At 30.9% G+C, this 19,116-nt stretch overlaps 1 protein-coding gene across 3 annotated transcripts in view; it reads right to left on the bottom strand.

Annotated features, from left to right (window-relative positions):
* Positions 1–578: 578 nt before the first annotated feature.
* LOC134692846 (condensin complex subunit 1-like) overlaps positions 579–19,116 on the bottom strand; it is a 44,459-nt gene continuing 25,921 nt past the window's right edge. For 2 of the 3 annotated variants that reach the window (XM_063553447.1, XM_063553448.1), the window contains exons 25-34: positions 18,799–18,910; positions 18,464–18,587; positions 17,936–18,091; positions 17,168–17,345; positions 16,568–16,662; positions 15,928–16,008; positions 14,274–14,457; positions 13,625–13,778; positions 10,939–11,118; positions 579–1,347 (exon numbers count right to left, since the gene is read on the bottom strand). In XM_063553447.1, the coding sequence (XP_063409517.1) occupies positions 1,220–1,347; positions 10,939–11,118; positions 13,625–13,778; positions 14,274–14,457; positions 15,928–16,008; positions 16,568–16,662; positions 17,168–17,345; positions 17,936–18,091; positions 18,464–18,587; positions 18,799–18,910 (1,392 nt within the window). In that variant the 3' untranslated portion in view covers positions 579–1,219. Of the gene's footprint in view, positions 1,348–10,938; positions 11,119–12,593; positions 12,644–13,624; positions 13,779–14,273; positions 14,458–15,927; positions 16,009–16,567; positions 16,663–17,167; positions 17,346–17,935; positions 18,092–18,463; positions 18,588–18,798; positions 18,911–19,116 lie in introns of those variants that run through there. The other variant, XM_063553449.1, reaches the window with a different exon arrangement.

Genomic DNA, 19,116 nt, shown 5'->3' on the forward strand with positions numbered 1-19,116 from the left:
GAATAACCGTTTCACAGATATCCGATATATTCATTATGTAGTAACTAAAAATTACAATCCACTTCCATTTTCACTATGAATGTGACGTACCCAATTTACCAGGGTTTGTAATAATAGTTATCAAAAGTTCCAGGATTATAATTTAGTACGCCAGATGCACGTTTCGTTTACATAAGTCTCATCAGTGACGCTCATATCAAAATAGTTATAAAGCCAAACAAGTACAAAGTTGAAGAGCATTGAGGAACCAAAATTCCCAAAAAGTTGTGACAAACACGGCTAAGGTAATCTATTCCTGGGACAAGAAAATCCTTAGTTTATCATGAGCAACACGACGGGGGCTACATGTGGAGCAGGATCTTTCCTTTCCGAAAAACCTGAGATCACCCCCAGTTTTTGGTGGGGTTCCTGTTGCTTACACTTTAGTTTTTTTTATGTAATGTTTTGTGTGTTCTATTGATTGGCTGGTGTGTTTTTTCTTTTTAATCTAATAAGTTGTCAGTTTATTTTCAACTTGTGAGTTTGAATGTCCCACTATCAGATCTTTCAATTTGGCAACTATGAAATAAAAGTGTTAATATGTGTAACAAACTTTGAACTTTTTTCTTTATTACTGTAAGATGGCATCAGTTTTTACATTTATAATTATTCAGACTGTCAATTTTCAGACAGCCTCACAAATCCATTGTATGATGTTACAAAATAAGATTTTTTTAATAGTACGTTTAAAATTTGCAGTTATTCCATTCAAATAATTTTCACAACAGTAATTAAATTCCATAAAATATAACTTTTCAAGTTTCTTATTTAAGAATTTTAAAATTAGTTTAAATAAGTTTTTCGTTCATGATCATAAAAACGACCATAAATTTGTAATTATTTTAAAAATATAAAATACATATTATGTTCAGAAATATAGTGAACTTAATGTTAATGTAGAATTGGTTTTAGGTTACATTATGCAAAACTTTTATTTTCTCTTTGCATCCAATTCATATTACATAGTTAATGTCAAAATCATTAAATACTCCTATACTATATATCAACATTAAATTATATCAGTTATTTCACTTTTGTCAACTAGTCATTCCTATTTCTGTAATAAAATAGGTCTTTTTGTCCAATCATAATTTCACTTTTCCTTCCCATCATAATTCCACTTAAAACAAAATATCCATAAATAAATCTCAACGTCTCTATCCCTAAATCTGACTGAATGTTATTTGACCGGAGAAAGTGAAAGTTTATGTAAGTGTCTCTTTCCTGTCCTTCTTCTATTGTGAGTTTTCTTAGGACTTAATGGGTCGTCTGATTCTTCACTCTCAGCTTCAACTTGACTGTTGGTCTCTGAAAAATGAATACATTATAATGTTAAAATGAAATATTAACACAGAAATATGTTTAGGGCTATACCAGTAACAAACCTATTGGAGTTGGATAAGACAAGAAATTTAAAGATCTCCTAGAATCATTTTAATTTGTTCTGCTTGGTTCTCATTAAATAAGAAGTTTTTTAGAGGGCGCGGCGCCCGCCCTTTTCCAAGTGGCGCCCTGTGCCCTTTTTACAGTTTCCAGGAGCCCTGCCTTTTTGCAGATCGATTGCTTATTAATTTGTTCGTATGATAATTGATATGATACGCTAATTACTAAATTTTGCCGGGGGAAAAGTTTTATGTCTTTGTTTACGACCCCAAGCTAATTAACGGTTACGACTGGTGTCATAATCTGTTGTTATAGGTAATCCGTTTATTGGATGGGTCATTAATGATCATCAACATCAATTCATTCAAATAGAATCGGTCAGTCGGCAATTATCTTTGAAGAAATGTGCATACAACAACTTGGGCACAATTTGCGATGTTTACCGTAGTTTCATGGAGGAAACGTAATGACAGAAAGTTGAAAACATTGTTTTAATTGTTTTCCGTGAAATAAACAGAAAATTCAGACGTATTTGTCATTGACTGCCTTCATTTTTGATACGAAAATAACAAAATCGGCCGCCATTTTGTAATCATATTTACCAGTCAGAGCTCTGACATAAACAAGTCAGAATAAACTGACTTCTTCAAGTCAGAAAATGTTTTGAAATTCTGACCTGTACGGGTCAATTTTTGTTTTGCGTAGTTTTCCATCGAGTCCGTCAAACCAGAAGTTATTTTGAATTTGCCGCCGATCTAAGACACATACGATCACGTGGTTTTTTGCGAGAGATCACGTGTTTGAGAGTCGTTGTTTTGGGAGTTTCTCGAACGAGAAGTTATTGAAAATATAGTGATTATTTACGTTTTTTTAGTGAAAATCTAGGTCAATGTGGTCATTTTCAGATGGTAATTCATATTACTTCCGTATTTTCATGGCCATTTTAATATTTTTTACGTGTAAAGAAGGTCTTTGCAAGTGATTTTGTTGCTGTTTCATGAAGGCGCGTGACCTGTAAATACGGACGCGTGGCCTTTGAGATGACCTGGTGTCTGACAATTCTGACTTGTTCAGGTCAGAAAATGTTGTTATGATAATGAACTGTTATTTTCGGGAGACAACTCGTGTTGTCTTAAACAGTATTAACATCATTAACCAGTCGGTGCAATTTTAAAAGTGAAATTATTGCTTCAAGATGAACATCGTCACGTGATTTTTCTATTTTTAAACTCAATCATGAATTGACTTTTAAACCTTTCCGAGTTTGCGGCTTATTAAATATATTTGTTTTTTCGTTTCTCCCAATGAGAAAAACGATCTTTTGAATATTGATATTCATGAAAATGAAATGAAAATCGGAATAATTTAAATAAAGGAAAAAGGAAGGGAGGGTTTAACTAAAGATCCAAATATTTTTTTAGTTTTTAAAAAAAAAAAAAAATGATTTTAACTTGAGAACATTAAAAGATTCACAAAACGGGTTTTCAGTTATGATTATGGAATATGATATTAAAAATAAATCAAATGAAATGTAGGGTGAGTCTCAAAGGGATAACCCCTATCCCTGTCATTTAACTTGTGAACAGTCGAGAATCCTGCCCCCTAAACTCAATTTGTTCTCTCTGTAAAGTATCATGAAATATACCAGGCAAGTCTCTATGGGTCGCCCCACCCCTTGTCATTTGAGAAAAATCTTACATCTTGAAAATGATAAGATCCCCTTTAAACCATATATATTCCTTTTTATAATGTCAAATTGATTTGAATGAAATATACTGGGCTAGTCTCTGGGTTTAACCCCCCCTTGCCATTTGTGAATGTTCTCATATTTTGTAAACGGTCGAGATCCCCACCCATAAACCATATATATTCTTGTATGGGAAAATAAAACAAACCCAATGAAATATAGGGGAAGTCCCTTGGGGGGGGGGGGGGTCACACCACCCCTCCTGTGTGAAAACATGTAAATGGTCAAGACCCCACAACTGTACCATATATATAAGTGTAAGTGACAACAAGACAAATCAAATGAAAAATGTCAGGCGACCATGGGAATGACAAATTATTGGAGCTTTGTTTGAGAGACCTCCTAACAGCATCCTGTTACAATTATTTTTATTTGCTGAGAGACCACCTTTTCATATTATATTGATCAGTGTTTCAGCAAACAACAGAATTGTCTATTCAGTATTATTTTCCTCTCACATGAATCACTTCTTATTAATTACATGGCATATATGTTTTCCTATGAAGTTACCGTACGCATCTATAATTCTTACCCCAGATGCATAGCCACATAAAGCATTAACCTTTTATTTAAAATATAGATAGTCTTTGTTTCTACAGAAGTGAGAAGAACATTGGAAGTCAGTATGTTCTGACTCATAAAAGTCTGAATGAAACGCGCGTCTGGCATACTAAATGACAATCCTGGTACTTTTGATAACTATTCTGACTTTAATTCAATAAGACTCAGAATGATCTGAAGATACTGACTTGTTTTTAATGTTAAGAGTATTTTAGAATATGAATGCTCTTGTCATGCTAGTACCATAAGAAATCCTGACAAGATTTTGTTCCCAAAAAATATATATTAAAAATAACAAGTGTACAATTGAACATAATTTCAAAGTTATAAATGTTGCTAAAAAATCTATTTAAAAACACCCAATAGATAGTTATCTTTCAACTTTTACATGTATTTAAAAAACAGTGTAAATATTATGTATAATATGTACCGCTTCTTGAAGGACAACAAAGTCACCAAACTTAGTCTGATTTTCTAAGTATTTTCTCCTTAACATTTTTTTGAAACAGAACATAATTTGACCTATTTAAGTCAGTTTACAGAAGAAGAAAAAAATCCGATCAAACTAGGTTTCTTCATCTTAGCCCCCCCCCTTTTTCTCCTTATCTGAATCTTCTACTGTTGAGTTAATTAATTGATATTTTTTTTTAAGAAACAATTCAGTCAAATGGTTTTTGGAATAATGTTTTTACAATCAAAAGTTTTATATGTTAACATAACAGAAAAAAAGTCATGAAAATACAAAAATAAAATAATTTTTTAAGATATTAATTTGATGAAATTTGTTAACAAAATACATTTGAATATAAAATATACCAAATACATTTTTTTAAAGTCCTCATTATTGTGACTTTAGGGGACCTTATTTCGTCAGTCTTTTATCTGGTTTCCCATACATTTTAAAATCAATATGAAAATCCTAGACTTAAAAGTTGAAATAAGTTTAGTTTTGACTGACTCTTTGAAGTCAGAACATGAATTTGACCTGTTAAAGTCAGTTTACAGAGATAAATTAAATCCAATGAAAACTATGTCTTCTTCTTCTAAGCCCCCCCCCTTTTCCCATTATCTGAATCTGCTACTGTTGGGTTAATTAATTGATAGGTTTATTAGAAACAATTCAGTCAAATCGTTTAAAATTAATATATTCTGATTTTCCAATACATTCTTAAATGCATATGACAATGCCAGACTAAAACATTGTACTAATTAGCTAAAGTGAAGTTTTTGACTGACTCTTTGAAGTCAGAACATAATTTGACCTGTGAAAGTCAGTTGACAGGAAAAAAATGTCCAATCAAAACTAGGTCTTCTTCCTTTAAGCCCCCTCCATATCTGAATCTGCAACTGTTGAGTTAATTAATTCATATTTTTTTTTAAGAATCAATTCAGTCAAATGGTTTTTAAAATAATGTTTTTTTAAAACCAAAAGTTCCAAATCTTAATTTAACAGAAAAAAAGTCATGAAAATACAGAAATAATACAATATTTTTTTTTAAATAATTTGATGAAAATCTTTAGAAATCAAAATGCATTTGAATATTGAATATATCAAATAAAAATGTTCCATCATTTTTAAATCAATATGAAAATCCTGGTCTTAAAAGTTGAAATTAGTTTAGTTTTGACAGACTCTTTGAAGTCAGAACATGATTTGACCTGATAAAGTCAGTTTACAGGGGGGAAAATCCAATTAAACTAGGTTTCTTCATCTTAGCATCCCCCTTTTTCTTTATCTGAATCTGCTACTGTTGATTTTAATTAATTGATAATTTTTTTTAAGAAACAATTCAGTCAAATGGTTTTTAGAATATTTTTTTTACAACTATAAGTTCTATATGTAAAAAATTCATGAAAATGCAGAAATAGAATAATTTTTTAAGATATTAATTTGATATAATTTGTTAACAAAATACATTTAAATATAAAATATACCAAATACATTTTTTTATAGTCCTCATTATTGTGACTTTGGGGGACCTTATTTCGTCAGTCTTTTATCTGGTTTCCCATACATTTTAAAATCAATATGAAAATCCTAGACTTAAAAGTTGAAATAAGTTTAGTTTTGACTGACTCTTTGAAGTCAGAACATGAATTTGACCTGTAAAAGTCAGTTTACAGAGATAAATTAAATCCAATGAAAACTATGCCCCCCCCCCTTTTTCCCCTTATCTGAATCTGCTACTGTTGGGTTAATTAATTGATAGGTTTATTAGAAACGATTCAGTCAAATGGTTAAAAATAATTTATTTTACAACCAAAAGTTCCATGTGTTAACTTACCAGAAAAGAAAGGTCATGAAAATACAGAAATATAATAATAATTTCAAGATGATTTGATGAAATTTGTAAACAAAATATATTTGAATATAAAATATACCAAAGACATTTTTTTATAGTCCTTGTTATTGTGACTTTATTATTGGGTGTCTTTTATCTGATTTTCGAATACATTCTTAAATGCATATGACAATGCCAGACTAAAAAGTTGTACTAATAAGCTAAAGTGAAGTTTTTGACTGACTCTTTGAAGTCAGAACATAATTTGCAAATTATACATTTAAATATTGAATATGCAAAATAAACTTTTTTATAGTCCTCATTATTGATCCGTATGGGGACCTTATTTCCTCTGTCTTTTATCTGGCTTTTCCGTACATTTTTAAATCAATATGAAAAAACTAGACTATAAAGTTGAAATAAGTTTAGTTGGGACTGACTCTTTGAAGTCAGAACACGATTTGACCTGTTAAAGTCAGTTGACAGGGAAAAAATGTCCAATCAAAACTTGGTCTTCTTTCTTTAAGCCCCCTCCATATCTGAATCTGCTACTGTAGAGTTAATTAATTCATTATTTTTTTCAATCTTATTAAAATAAGTTCTCATTACTTGCTCCTTGATTTTTTATATGTCGCACACGGCGACATATAAAAAATTGAGGAGCAAGTGATGAGAACTTATTTTAATAAGATTGAATATTTTTTAAGAAACAATTCAGTCAAATGGTTTTTAAAATAATGTTTTTTTTTTAAAACCAAAAGTTCCAAATATTAATTTAACAGAAAATAGTTATGAAAATACAGAAATATAATAAATTTTTTAAGATACATGTAATTTGAAGAAATTTGTTAACAAAATATATTTGAATTTTAAATACTATTACTAGTATACCATACACTTTTTTATAGTCCACATTTTTGTGACTTTATTATTGGGTGTCTTTTATCTGAGTTTCTTATACATTCTTAAATGCATATGACAATCCCAGACTTAAAGTTGCAATACTTAATTAAAGTATAGTATTTTACTGACTCCTTGAAGTCAGAACATAATGTGACTTGTTCAAGTCAGTTTGCACTTACAGGATTTACCTCAATGAAATATTAAGATATCAAAAATATACCAAATTATCTTTTATATAGTTCTTACAATTGTGACTTAATATTTGTGATTTTTTTTCCTACTTGTATCCATACATTCTAACTATTACATCACAATCATGATAATGCCTGACTTTTACAGAACTTTGCAAACCATTTAGTTTTTGACGGACTCTTTTTAAGTCAGAACATGATTTGACCTGTTCAAGTCAGTTTGAAGAACAAAATTTCAAATCAAAGCTAAGTGATCTTCCTCTTAGTCTTAGCCCCCTTCTGAATCTGCCACTGTTGAGTTTATTTATTAATAAGTTTTTTAAGAAACAATTAAATCAAATGGTCCTTTATCTTAGAGGATCTTGCATGTAGTTTACGTGTCTTTTATCTGACTCTTCCATACATAACATTAATATCATACATGTATGGCAATGCCTGACTTAAAAAATTCAAAATTTCCATAAACTTAGCTTTTGACTGATTTTTTTAAGTAAGAACATGATTTGACCTGTTTAAGTCAATTTGTCTGAACATGCCCATTTGACCTGTTAAAGTCAATTTGCCTGAACATGATTTGACCTGTTAAAGTCAGATTGCAGAACAAATTTTCAAATCAATGATAGGTGTACAATATTAATGAGTTCCTTTAAGCCCTGCTTCTGAATCTGCGAATTTATTATTTGATAAATGTTTAGAAACAATTTAGTCAAATGGTTATTTATTTTAGGGGATCTTAAGATACATTTCCTATATTCTGACGTTCCCATACTTTCATTTAATATCATATGTCAGTGCCCCACTCTAAAAATTGCAATACAATTAGTTTTGGACTGACTGTTAAAAGTCAAAACATGATTTGACTTGTTTAAAAGAAAATGCATTTAAATATTGAATACACCAAATATTTTTTTTATAGTCCTCATTGTGACTTGAGGGGACCTTATTTCCTCTGTGCTATATCTGGCTTTCCAATACATTTTTAAATCAATATGACAGAACTAGACTTGGTTGAAATAAGTTTTGTTTTGACTGACTTTTTTAAGTCAGAACATAGTGTGACTTGTTTGAGTCAGTTAGCACAGCAGTATTTACCTCAATGAAATATTAAAATAATAAATGTTTTGCTCTTGATAAATTTAGCTAAAGGTGGATGAGAATAGATCCTTTATTTTTTCCTTGGAAGATTGAAGGTATTGTCATGGTACTAGTATAAAATGTATCCAATATTGTATTTTGTAAATCTTTTGATATTGACAGAAAATTGTATGATCCATTTTTTCTCCCCTGGTTTTTGTTTGTATTTTGAAATGATTAAATTTAATGAGATAAATATTTTATATTAAGATTCTGGAAAGAAGAAGGTTTGATGAGCCCCACTTTTTAAACTCTTTGATTGGAAACAAGTAATCACTATATTTTTATGGAGATTGATAACAAAGTGGTTGTAATGACTGCTTCAAGTCAGAACAAAAAATGACCTCTCTAAGTCAAAATGCATCAAAAAGGGACATAAATCTAATTAGAATATGACGATATTAAGTCACAATATTTTGTGCAAAAGCTGACCTGTGGAAGTCATTTTATGATAAATTAAAGTCTGACATAAACTGACCTGTACAAGTCATATTCTGTTGAGTGCAAGAAGGGAGACAACACTTACATCAAATTATATCAGACCTAAGGAAGTCATTTTATTCTGACTTGTTTATGTCAGAGCTCTGACTGTTTACATCATATTTACGTGCGGTTTATAATCCTCCAAAGAAGGAGCACACCCGAATAAAGAAAGATAACTCAATCTGATTTTTTTCCTAGCATTGAGTAAGCCATTTACATATTCTTAAATATGTCTACATACTTCTTGCTTAAGAATATATACATGTTTAGGTATTTATTTTGAGTTATGGGAAAAGTTAAAGAGGGGCTTAGTAGCAGTGTTGGTAGGATGCCTTGGTCATCTTTTTCTGTATTCTTTATTTTTAATGCAATTTTTCACTGTTGCTTTTTATCCTAAAGTTGTGCCATTTACAGAGCACAGCTTTTTTGTGCTGTATTGCCATTAAACACAGCAGGGGTAGAAAGGTGAAACTGGTAAAATGTGGCAGACCACAGTATGAAACAGGTCACCTTTCAAAACATACTGCATATAAAGTTCAACTGTGCCAAGCAATGATAAAAAAAAAATTGTGTGACAAGCTGCTTGACAAGTTTTTCAGCCTTAAAAGTAGAAAGATAGAGTTCTTTATGGGCTAATGATGCTGTTCTTGTATAACCTGTGATTCAACGAATAAACACAATGTTTGATTAACATCTTTTATTAAAATATGCCCTTTTCATATTATCATATCGCACGTTAAATGCCCTTTTCAGGATTGGCACCCTGCCCTTTTGAAATCCTAGCTGGAACACTGTAAAAGTATATGATAAATTTAACCAAAGTCCATGTAATTACAATCACGGTTTTAAATGCAAACAAAGGACAAGATTTTACAGTACACATATTTCCATGTGCGTCTTTCAGATGTCATGTTTTTATGCAACCCCTGATTGATAATTTTTTTCACACATGACTAATGACTTCGTTTATTTTGCATCTAGTGTTTTAATGAAAAGGAGTGAACAGAAAAAACATACATAAGCAAACCAAAATTAGAAATACCCAAACTCCTTTTGACAGGCTAAATTGTGACCTTCTGTGGATTTAATTATTTTCCTGGGTATCATATTTTGGGATTCAGAAAACTTGCATTTTTGCGGATATTTGATTTCATGGTTTAAGCCAATCCCTACATACAAATCCTATAGAAAGTTTGTAATACATTAAGAGGGTGCTAGCTATGAGATTTATAAAATATCAAAAGTATAATTTTTTTATTGTTTAATCATAAAATGAAAGTGAAAAAGTGAAAAAGTAATTTGCTTCTATTAGCTAAAATGGTTCAATTTTGTCAAATTAAGCTAATAAACATGGAAAATGAATTATTCACTTGCAAATGAATAATTCCACTTCATTAAATGTGTATTCATGTGAACTCCAATATAATGCATGCATTGTCCGTATACGGCTATTTAAAGGGCAAGAAGGTCACCATTGAAACTGAAACAAAGATTAATAATTTGATTAACTGATTCGATCTTCAAAAAAATCGTTCTTATAAAGGTAAAAACGATGATAAACATAAATTCTTAATCTATAATACAAAATTGAAAAGACCTATAAAAATCCAATTGCACGAATTGCTCAATCTATTTATATCTATGTTTATGTTTACATCGCTTATATGGTCATAGAAGGTCAACTTGATAGTAACTTAGATGGCGTCTTGGCTAAAATTCACACGAAACAAAGCTACATCCTATTGAGACCGTCCTGTAAAGTGTAATTTTTATACTTTTGATAGTTTAGAAATGAATAAAAAATAAGAATTTTAGTCAAATCAGTGAACATGAATTTGGCAGGTAGTGCCCCTTTAAACATTTGAATTTGTGGTTCACCTTCACACACAAAATCCACGAACATTGGTATCCAACGAATAATAATGAATCCACAGTAAATATGTTTACATCCTTATTCTAGGACAGTTTTCTCATTGTCACTACATTGGATTCATTTATTTTCGTGGGTACCAATTTTCATGTTTTGAGGAAAACTTGCATATTCATGGATATTTAATTTCGTGGTTTCGACAAAGTCATCATACGTTCCTTTAAAACCTTTGTAGTTTGATATGTTTGTTGATCATTTAAATTTGTGGTTCCCTTGTACCCACATAATCCATGATATTAGTATTCAACGAATATTAATGAATCCACAGTGTATGTACTGATATACCTTGTGAAGATTTGTCCATGTCAAACATTTCTATATCGCTTTCCTCGTCGGAACTGAAGGACAACTTGGGCTGAGGTTTTTGCCGTGCTCCCCGTCGTGGCGCTGGAGTTCTGTTTTCTTTAAACTCTTCATCACTGTCACTGTCGACTTGACGTCGTTTAGACTTCTTTAACCCTTTGGCTGAAATACAAAATGTAAGCATTACTTTAAAAAAAAAATCCAAGACCTATTAGATATATCAAAACAAAAAAATCACAGCTTCCAGGAAGTTGGGATGCATCATTACATAGCAATATTTCCTGTTCACCACACTCTTCCCCTTTTAAGAAGCAGGCTCAAAATTTCACATTTTTGTACTTCTGAAATTTGGTTTTGTACTGAAAAGTCCAGTCTGGACATTGAAATTTCTTTGTATACAAAAGTATACCTATTAAAGGTAGTGCGGTTATTTAATTTTCATGCTAAATATTTAGAATATCTTTTTCATATTTCCCTGAGATTCTTCCTCTGAGTTACTTATTTTTTTTTAGTTTAAACATATCTATTTATAGTGGATTGGGAAACAAGTTTTTCAACTTATATTAATCCCTTTCCACTTTGCGGGTGCGAGTGCTGCCTTGTAGCGGCATAAGCCTTCTCTTTTTCGAAATCTACAAGGATGTCTTTAACGTGCAAGAGATATGGCTCTCTCTTAACACGGGTCAGCCATTTATCGTCCCCTTCCGACGGACTATCGTCGTTTCCTCAAGACCATACTCGCAAATGGTGTCAAGGTAGAGCCGAAAATTTAGTTCCTGAAATTTTCATCCCGAACGGGAATCGAACCAGGAACCTTTGTGTTAGTAGTCCGATGCACTAATGTATTACTTATGCAAACACTTAAAAATTTAACAATTATACCAAGCATAATGTTCAATTTTACTTTTATAGACATAAATTAAATGGTACAAGCACATTCAAGGGTCTAAGGCAAAACTGATAAACAAGGTTCATACCAGCTGAAAACAGGAATTTCAAAGATAATGCATAGGATACAAAGAAAAGAACCACTCCACTTTAAGGAAAAGGAAAACCCTACAAATTTTAAAGCTGATTGCCAACACATGTTTATCTTAACTTTATATGAAAACACTGTCGAAATAATGTAATAAAGGCTTTTCAATTGCTACCATGGAAAGCTGTGTAACATGCAAAATAATCCTTTGAAGTGTTGCTGTTTACTCAGAATGTATGATAATATATGAAATTAAGTGTTAAAAGTTTAAGGTACTTGACAAATGAAAATGTGTAAAGTAAGGTTTTTTTCAGGACCCAGGTTATACATAACACTTAGGAATTATTTATATAATTATCAGATTGTTAGAGCTATACCAAACAGGTCTAAAAGTTAAAGCTTTCTTATAACTCCCTTGTATCACCTTCTTTTTTGGGAGGGGGAGGGGGTCTATGAATCAGCCTCAATGAATTTCTTTTCAAAAGTCAAAACTTTTATAAAATAATTAAACAACAAAGTTTTCAAACAGCAGAGGAGGGAATAAAATAAATGACAGCACACTAATAAAGAGTTCTGTGCAGAGGAAGAAGCAATGTATGATTAGTTTTAAGCTGTTAGTGCTAAGCCAATTATGTTATTTTTGCAATCTCAATTCGCTTACCCTTCTGGAATTTCACTTCTCGTACCATTTTTTAGGGCGTGATCTTTTCACTGAAAAAAGTTATATTCTCAAAGTTTCAGTAAAAATTTAGCTCAGCAATAAGGAAAAGGTGCAGTTTTTAATTAATTTAATAGAAAATAGATTGTTAAATTTTGTTCTCTCAATGGTTTGTCTAAAATAAAATTTCAAAAATTTCACCAGTTGATTATAAATAGCCAAATAGTTACTAAGATCTATCTTAGAAAGAATGAAAACTAAATTATTTTGACTTTTTCTTGTTTTAAAGTATTATTTGAAAATAAAATCTATCTTAATTCATTTCTTTATGAAAAATGCAAATGAGTCTTGTACTATTTATAGAGCTGATGAAATTTTTGAAGGGTAATATTGAGAGTAAGCAAAAGCAACATGCAACATAGAGTCAATTCTACTGCAGCAGACCAAGCCTCTATAGGATATATCCGTATAGATAGTTATTAATTTGTTATATTGGTATACAAAATTGGTAGATAACTGCTGCCCAGTCAAAGATATCCTTTATCTGTTCAGAAGTTTTCATTTATAGAAAACTTAAAAGGTTTGGAATTATAAATGGGAATACATTAGTATAATAAGTGTATCCACAAATACATTTTGCATAAGTACAATGAGTCAACCAAATATAATGTTCCCATCACTAAGTTGGGAGGGGGTTTTAAAATATTTCTTTATGACCACAGTACAGATTAAATTATTAGTAAGATCTGCTAAACATCCATTGTCCATCTTTTTCTTTAAATGAACAGTTGAATGGAATTCATTAAATAAAATACAAACCAACTAGAAACAACATTTCATGGAAAAGCATCCTTCTCTTTTTATTCTAACTTATGAGGTTTGCCATACAGAAAAGGTTTAAATTTTTGAAAATAAACAGCACTCGTATTTAATGGGCTAATATATTTAACAAAATAATTCTTTACTTTTTATTACAATAAGATGCTCTTCCATGTTATAACCTGAACAATATAACATTATAATATAACAATTACCTGGTGTTTTGCCCGTTTTTCCTCCTTTCTTTTTAAGTTTCTGCGTATCAGTGGCTGCATCAGAAGCCTGACTGGCTTTATGAACTATCTCTTCTTCCTCTAAACCTTTCTGGTGACAAAGTTCTATCCTCTGCTCAAGCTCATCAAGTAAAGCCTATAAAAAGGTATAATGACATATTCATATAAAACTGTTTGAAAATTGAGTTTTATAGGACTCTAACTAATTTGTCGATTTGAAAATCATAGCCAGGTATTCAATTTTTAAATCTTTTTATCAGACTGAGGACTTTTCCATTAAAATGTATGTGGGAGGGTAGGAAGGAAATTTCAAAATATCCTTACAACCAAGAACCTTTTTTTAGATAATTTGTATTTCCGTTTATTTCACTTGATTATTTTGTCACATACAAAAAGACTTTTGACATACTAGTGAAGATTTGTTTTCACATTCATATTCTACTGTAAGTTGGTTTTAATACAAATTAAATAAATGAATAAATCTTTGAACAATTCAGTCCTAAATAGGGTTCTATTTAAAAACCCATCACTTAATGATCCCTGCATGATGCTACAAATAAAATTGAAAATTGAAAAAGGGAATGTGTCAAAGAGACAACCCGACCAAAGAGCAGACAACAGCCAAACATACCTTCATCTCTGGTTTAGCAAAGCTCTTTGATTTGGACATAATTGTACAGAACATTCCATAAACATCATCATCAGCCAACTTGTCACCAAAGCAGGTGAAATTCTCCTGTAGTTTACGTAACCCTTTGATGCTGTAGGACAGCATGGATAAACAGAATGATAGATCTCTCCATTGACGGTCAGTTCTGAAATGATACATTCAAATTAACAATCAAATCTTTGATACTAAAAACAAGACTGTGTGATTTTAATTTTGTCAATTAGGACAGTATAAATAATCAAAATGATAGCTCTTGCTTCTCACGGTCAGTTCTGAAATTTAACATTACTGTTTTTGTTTGTTTCAATCAAATTTCAGATATTATAAACAAGAATGTGTGGATTTTTATTTTCGATGTCTTTCCTGCTTTTGAGCATTTGTCTGGTAAGTAAAAAAATCATTTGATGATTTCCTTGGCAAAGAGATTTTTACAGTGCAAGATCTGACTTAAGTTAAAGGGTTTAATAAAATAGTAATTTCTATAACAGCAAATAATAAATAATATTTTTGTCTAGTGATTTTTTGTTACAGCTTATTTCCTAATGCTTGTAGAGTAAAACGTTGGTAGGCTTGCTTGCTCTGATTATATAAACATTATTTCAAGCTTTGTAATTTACATTGACATCCTCAAACAGAATATGTCATTAATTTAGGCATATTTCAACCTGTATTTATTATACTTCATGTCAAAATGCCAGATTTTGATTGGCTAATACGAGGGTGTCAATTTACTCTATTACCCTTCATGGAGACGCTTGATCAAGTGTGCGCTTTATTAGATACGACTCTATCATATGACAAAAACTCTATCACCCTTCACAGAGACGCTTGATCAAGTGTGCGTTTTATTAAATACGACTCTATCCAATGGCAAATACTCTATTACCCTTCACGGAGATGTTTGATCAAGTGTGCGCTTTATTAAATACGGATGGTTATGTACAAGATGTCATAGTTTATTACTTTGAATTTTAAATTTAATCGACAGTAATAACAGAACATTCAGTATAATAAATTAAATAACACATATCTGAGAGGGTGATAGAGCAGATTGTTACCCCTTCGCCTCAGTTGACAATGTTTTCTCGGGGTAACAATCTGCTCTATCACCCTCTCAGCTATGTGTTATTTATATAATATTATATTTAAATTTGATTGGATGTTATCCCAATTTCAATTGATTGTACAATATATAACCAAAGCAACAAGCTAACCAAAGTCTTGCTAAATACATGCATTAGGAAATAAGCTGTAATCATTAACTATGTTTGATACTTATAGATGATACAGATTGTAATAAAGGTCACTTGATGTTAAAAATAAAGATTCAAACAATCATAATAAGTAGAAAATAAATGGAGAATTTGTCCATCATATCCATGGGACATAGATGATGCCCCACTGGCATAAAAAAAAAAGTTATGCCAATCAAATTCTAACTAGATCTTAGTTTTGAGATAATGAGCATTAGGTTTAAGTTTTAAATTATTTGGTTGAGGCAAACTAAAGTATGAGAATGGAAACCAATTTTTGAACTTACATACAGATGTACAAGGATCATATTAATGCCCCCTTTGCTGCGGTGGGGGCATAAATATAGATAATGAAAACTTACGTTGTAGCTCTGAATCTGTGACATAATTTCTCCACTAAACTCTCACATTGTTTATCTTTCTGTATAAAAGAGAACAAGTACCTGAAAGAAATAACAAAAAAAACCAATCAAGATTACTCAAACAGCTCCTAAAACAAGTTACTTCCTCAAACAGAAATACTTCAAAATACACTATAGATTATAAACCATTATCAAGTCTTGCTATATTCTGAAGTTAAATGTATAAAATTTTATGCCCAATAGTTGCCTCATGTAAAGGCAAAATGCATAAATCGAAGTGCAGACCAAAAAAATTAGTATGATAAAAAAAAATGTTGCACAACCATTTTGTGACAAAAAATTATCAAGCAACAAGGAGACACAATAATCTGAAATGAATTGTCAAATACCTAACATGTATAGCTTCTCAAAACAAAATTCAGTATAATGTATTAAACTAACTACATTTCAAAAGCAGCCTATAAATATAGGAAGATGTGGTAAGAGTGCCAATAAGACAACTCTCCATTCAAGTCACAATTTGTTTGCTTATAATTTTTTGGATAGGACATTGTTCTTTGGAAAATTATATTCAATTTACAAAAATCATAACACTTAAAATATTCATCTAATCTATAGCAGAACACTTCTTTCTACTCACTTCATGATAGTCCTAAAGTTTTCTTCATCAACCCCAATATCTGGATCTGACAAGCGACTGATGACATCTGGCATGATATTGTATACAGCATTACCCTACAATAGGAGAGTAACATTATTATAATGCAATATCATAGAATATAACAATTTTTGACTTTGGAAACAATGTTGTGGAATACCCCTGTGATATTTTAATTGTTTAATAAAATTCTTGAAGGACAGTTCTCTTGTTCCTGGTAATGTTGTCACTTTTGAATTTGAAATATCATTACCCTTCAATAAAATTTAATCTGAGAAATCTATTAGTTAACAATTTACATAATTGATGTAAAGAAGTTAATAAATAGTAAAGGAGTTTAACAGAAAAAAACTAAATTAGACAGATCATAAAACTTTAATCTGCTTTTATTAAATAACCTTTCATTTTTATTCATAATTGTGCTTCTTTGCATTTAACAGCTTTTTATGCGATGTGGGTATTACTCATTGTTGAAAGCTGTACAGTGACTATAGAGTCACTAACTTCTACATTGTCTAATTGACAATAACACAGGTTCTCATTATTTTTAAACTAATCATTCACTCCACATTTAAAGTTTACCTTCTTTGACAGTTCAGAGAAGAACAACTTTGCCAGTCCTGAGATTCTCTCATCATCATCTACAATACACATGGCCATCTCACTGATCTGACCTTTAACCTTCACCATATCATTTAAGATAAGATGTGTCAGTATCTGCATGGTGTTCTTTCTTACATGAGTGGATGTATCTCTCAATCTGTAAAAAAATAAACAACTGTTTTAAGAGAAAAAGTAGAGAATTTAAACAGATCTTGAACCAACTGTTATCTTTAAAATATTATTTGCATTAATATTTGAGTTTGTCGAGCATCAAAAAAATAAAAAAACTGATAAACATCGAACTACCACTGGAAGAGATATCTGGATCGTTTTGGTTCAACTATCAACACCTGGAAAATCTTGCAGATCCTGTACTGCTAGTGGCAAATTTATTGTTGAAAAGGAAAAATTACAGCGTTGAGTTTATAAAGATTATTATTACCGAAAATACAATGATGTTAAAGGTGATGATTTTTATACTTTTCCAAACAGTTTCACAGTGATTTTCATCTGATCACAATTAAGGGAATATATTGTGTTGAGTACTTATAATATTCAAAACAATTGTCAATCCCAGCAGGCCTGTAGCTAGTTATTTCCAAAGGAGGGGTATTTGGACTCGAGAACTCAACTTTTTTAACAGTAACAATTCAAACAGAACGTTGGCTTTAATAGTGCTTATTTGTTTTCAAGGGCAGCAACAGTAAAACTATTTTAGTACAAGAGAGGATAACAGGGCAATTTTACCTTCCATATATGTGTGCTGTCCATGGCTCAATCAAGTTAGGGAACCTGAAAGTCAGATCTCCCAGAGCAATGATTGTGTTGGCCCTGATGACTGGGTTAGAGGATTTCTCCAGGATAGTAAATAACAACTGCAGGTTATCTTCACAAAATGTAGAACTGAAAAACAGAAAAGAAAAGTGGTAAAATCATTTAATTGAGACTTCACAAGACTTGCAATCTGATTCCTTCATTTGTTATCAAGTACAGCAACATATGCATTAAATAATAGGTATTCTTTGTTTATAAATTAATTTGCCCTGGAGTTCTAAAATAGCTTCCTTCTTTTGCTTGGTAAATAATTCCCATAAAACATGATGTAGTCATGCTTGAAAGTCTCTATCAAAATAACATCATTATTTGCATTTTCTTGAAGTTGCTACCACTAAAATTCAATAAAAAGTGTATAGAAATAAAGTTTTGAGGTTTTTGTTTTGTGAATCTAATTGTGAAATACATAAATTATGGATAACTATAACCAGTTATACTAACCTGACCATCATGAACTTTGACATTGCCATGGTAGCTGCTGTTCTCAGCTGTGGACTGGAATATTTAGTCTGGTTCTGACAAATGGTAACCAGTAATGGTCCCAGAATTCCAAGTAGGTTATTTCCTGTTAACAAAAATAAGATGAACATAGTGAATATGTCAGGAAAATATGCATCCACTTTCTGTACATTAAAGAGGTATTATCTTAATACATTATTAACTTTAAAAAAAAATATAATTCATTGATTTAAGAAAAATATTCTGTAAAACTATGTACTGTTTTCACAAATAAATTAAAGTACTCTTTATGATTAAACCATTTCCTATCTGTATACCTGTGACAATTTCCTGCTCACATATCCTTCTGATATATTCCACCTCAGCATCCTCAGCTGCTGCCCCTGCCAAACCAAGTTCATCTTCTATAGCCTCACTTTCAATTCTAGACTACAATTAATAATACATAATTTATGAATTACATGTCGTGTCAACACATATCAATAATTAAAAGAAAATAATGAACCATGCAGGATCAAATATCTTGACCACTTGAACTATTTTTGGTTTAAGTTTTAGGTTTGCTGTACAACTTAAGTCTCCCCCTCATTTTATATTGAACAAAAAAATATCCTCAATTTCAATAAGAGGTTTTA

The sequence above is a fragment of the Mytilus trossulus genome, chromosome 12 (assembly GCF_036588685.1).
Source record: "Mytilus trossulus isolate FHL-02 chromosome 12, PNRI_Mtr1.1.1.hap1, whole genome shotgun sequence".
In the NCBI taxonomy this organism is placed as follows: Eukaryota; Metazoa; Mollusca; class Bivalvia; order Mytilida; family Mytilidae; genus Mytilus; species Mytilus trossulus.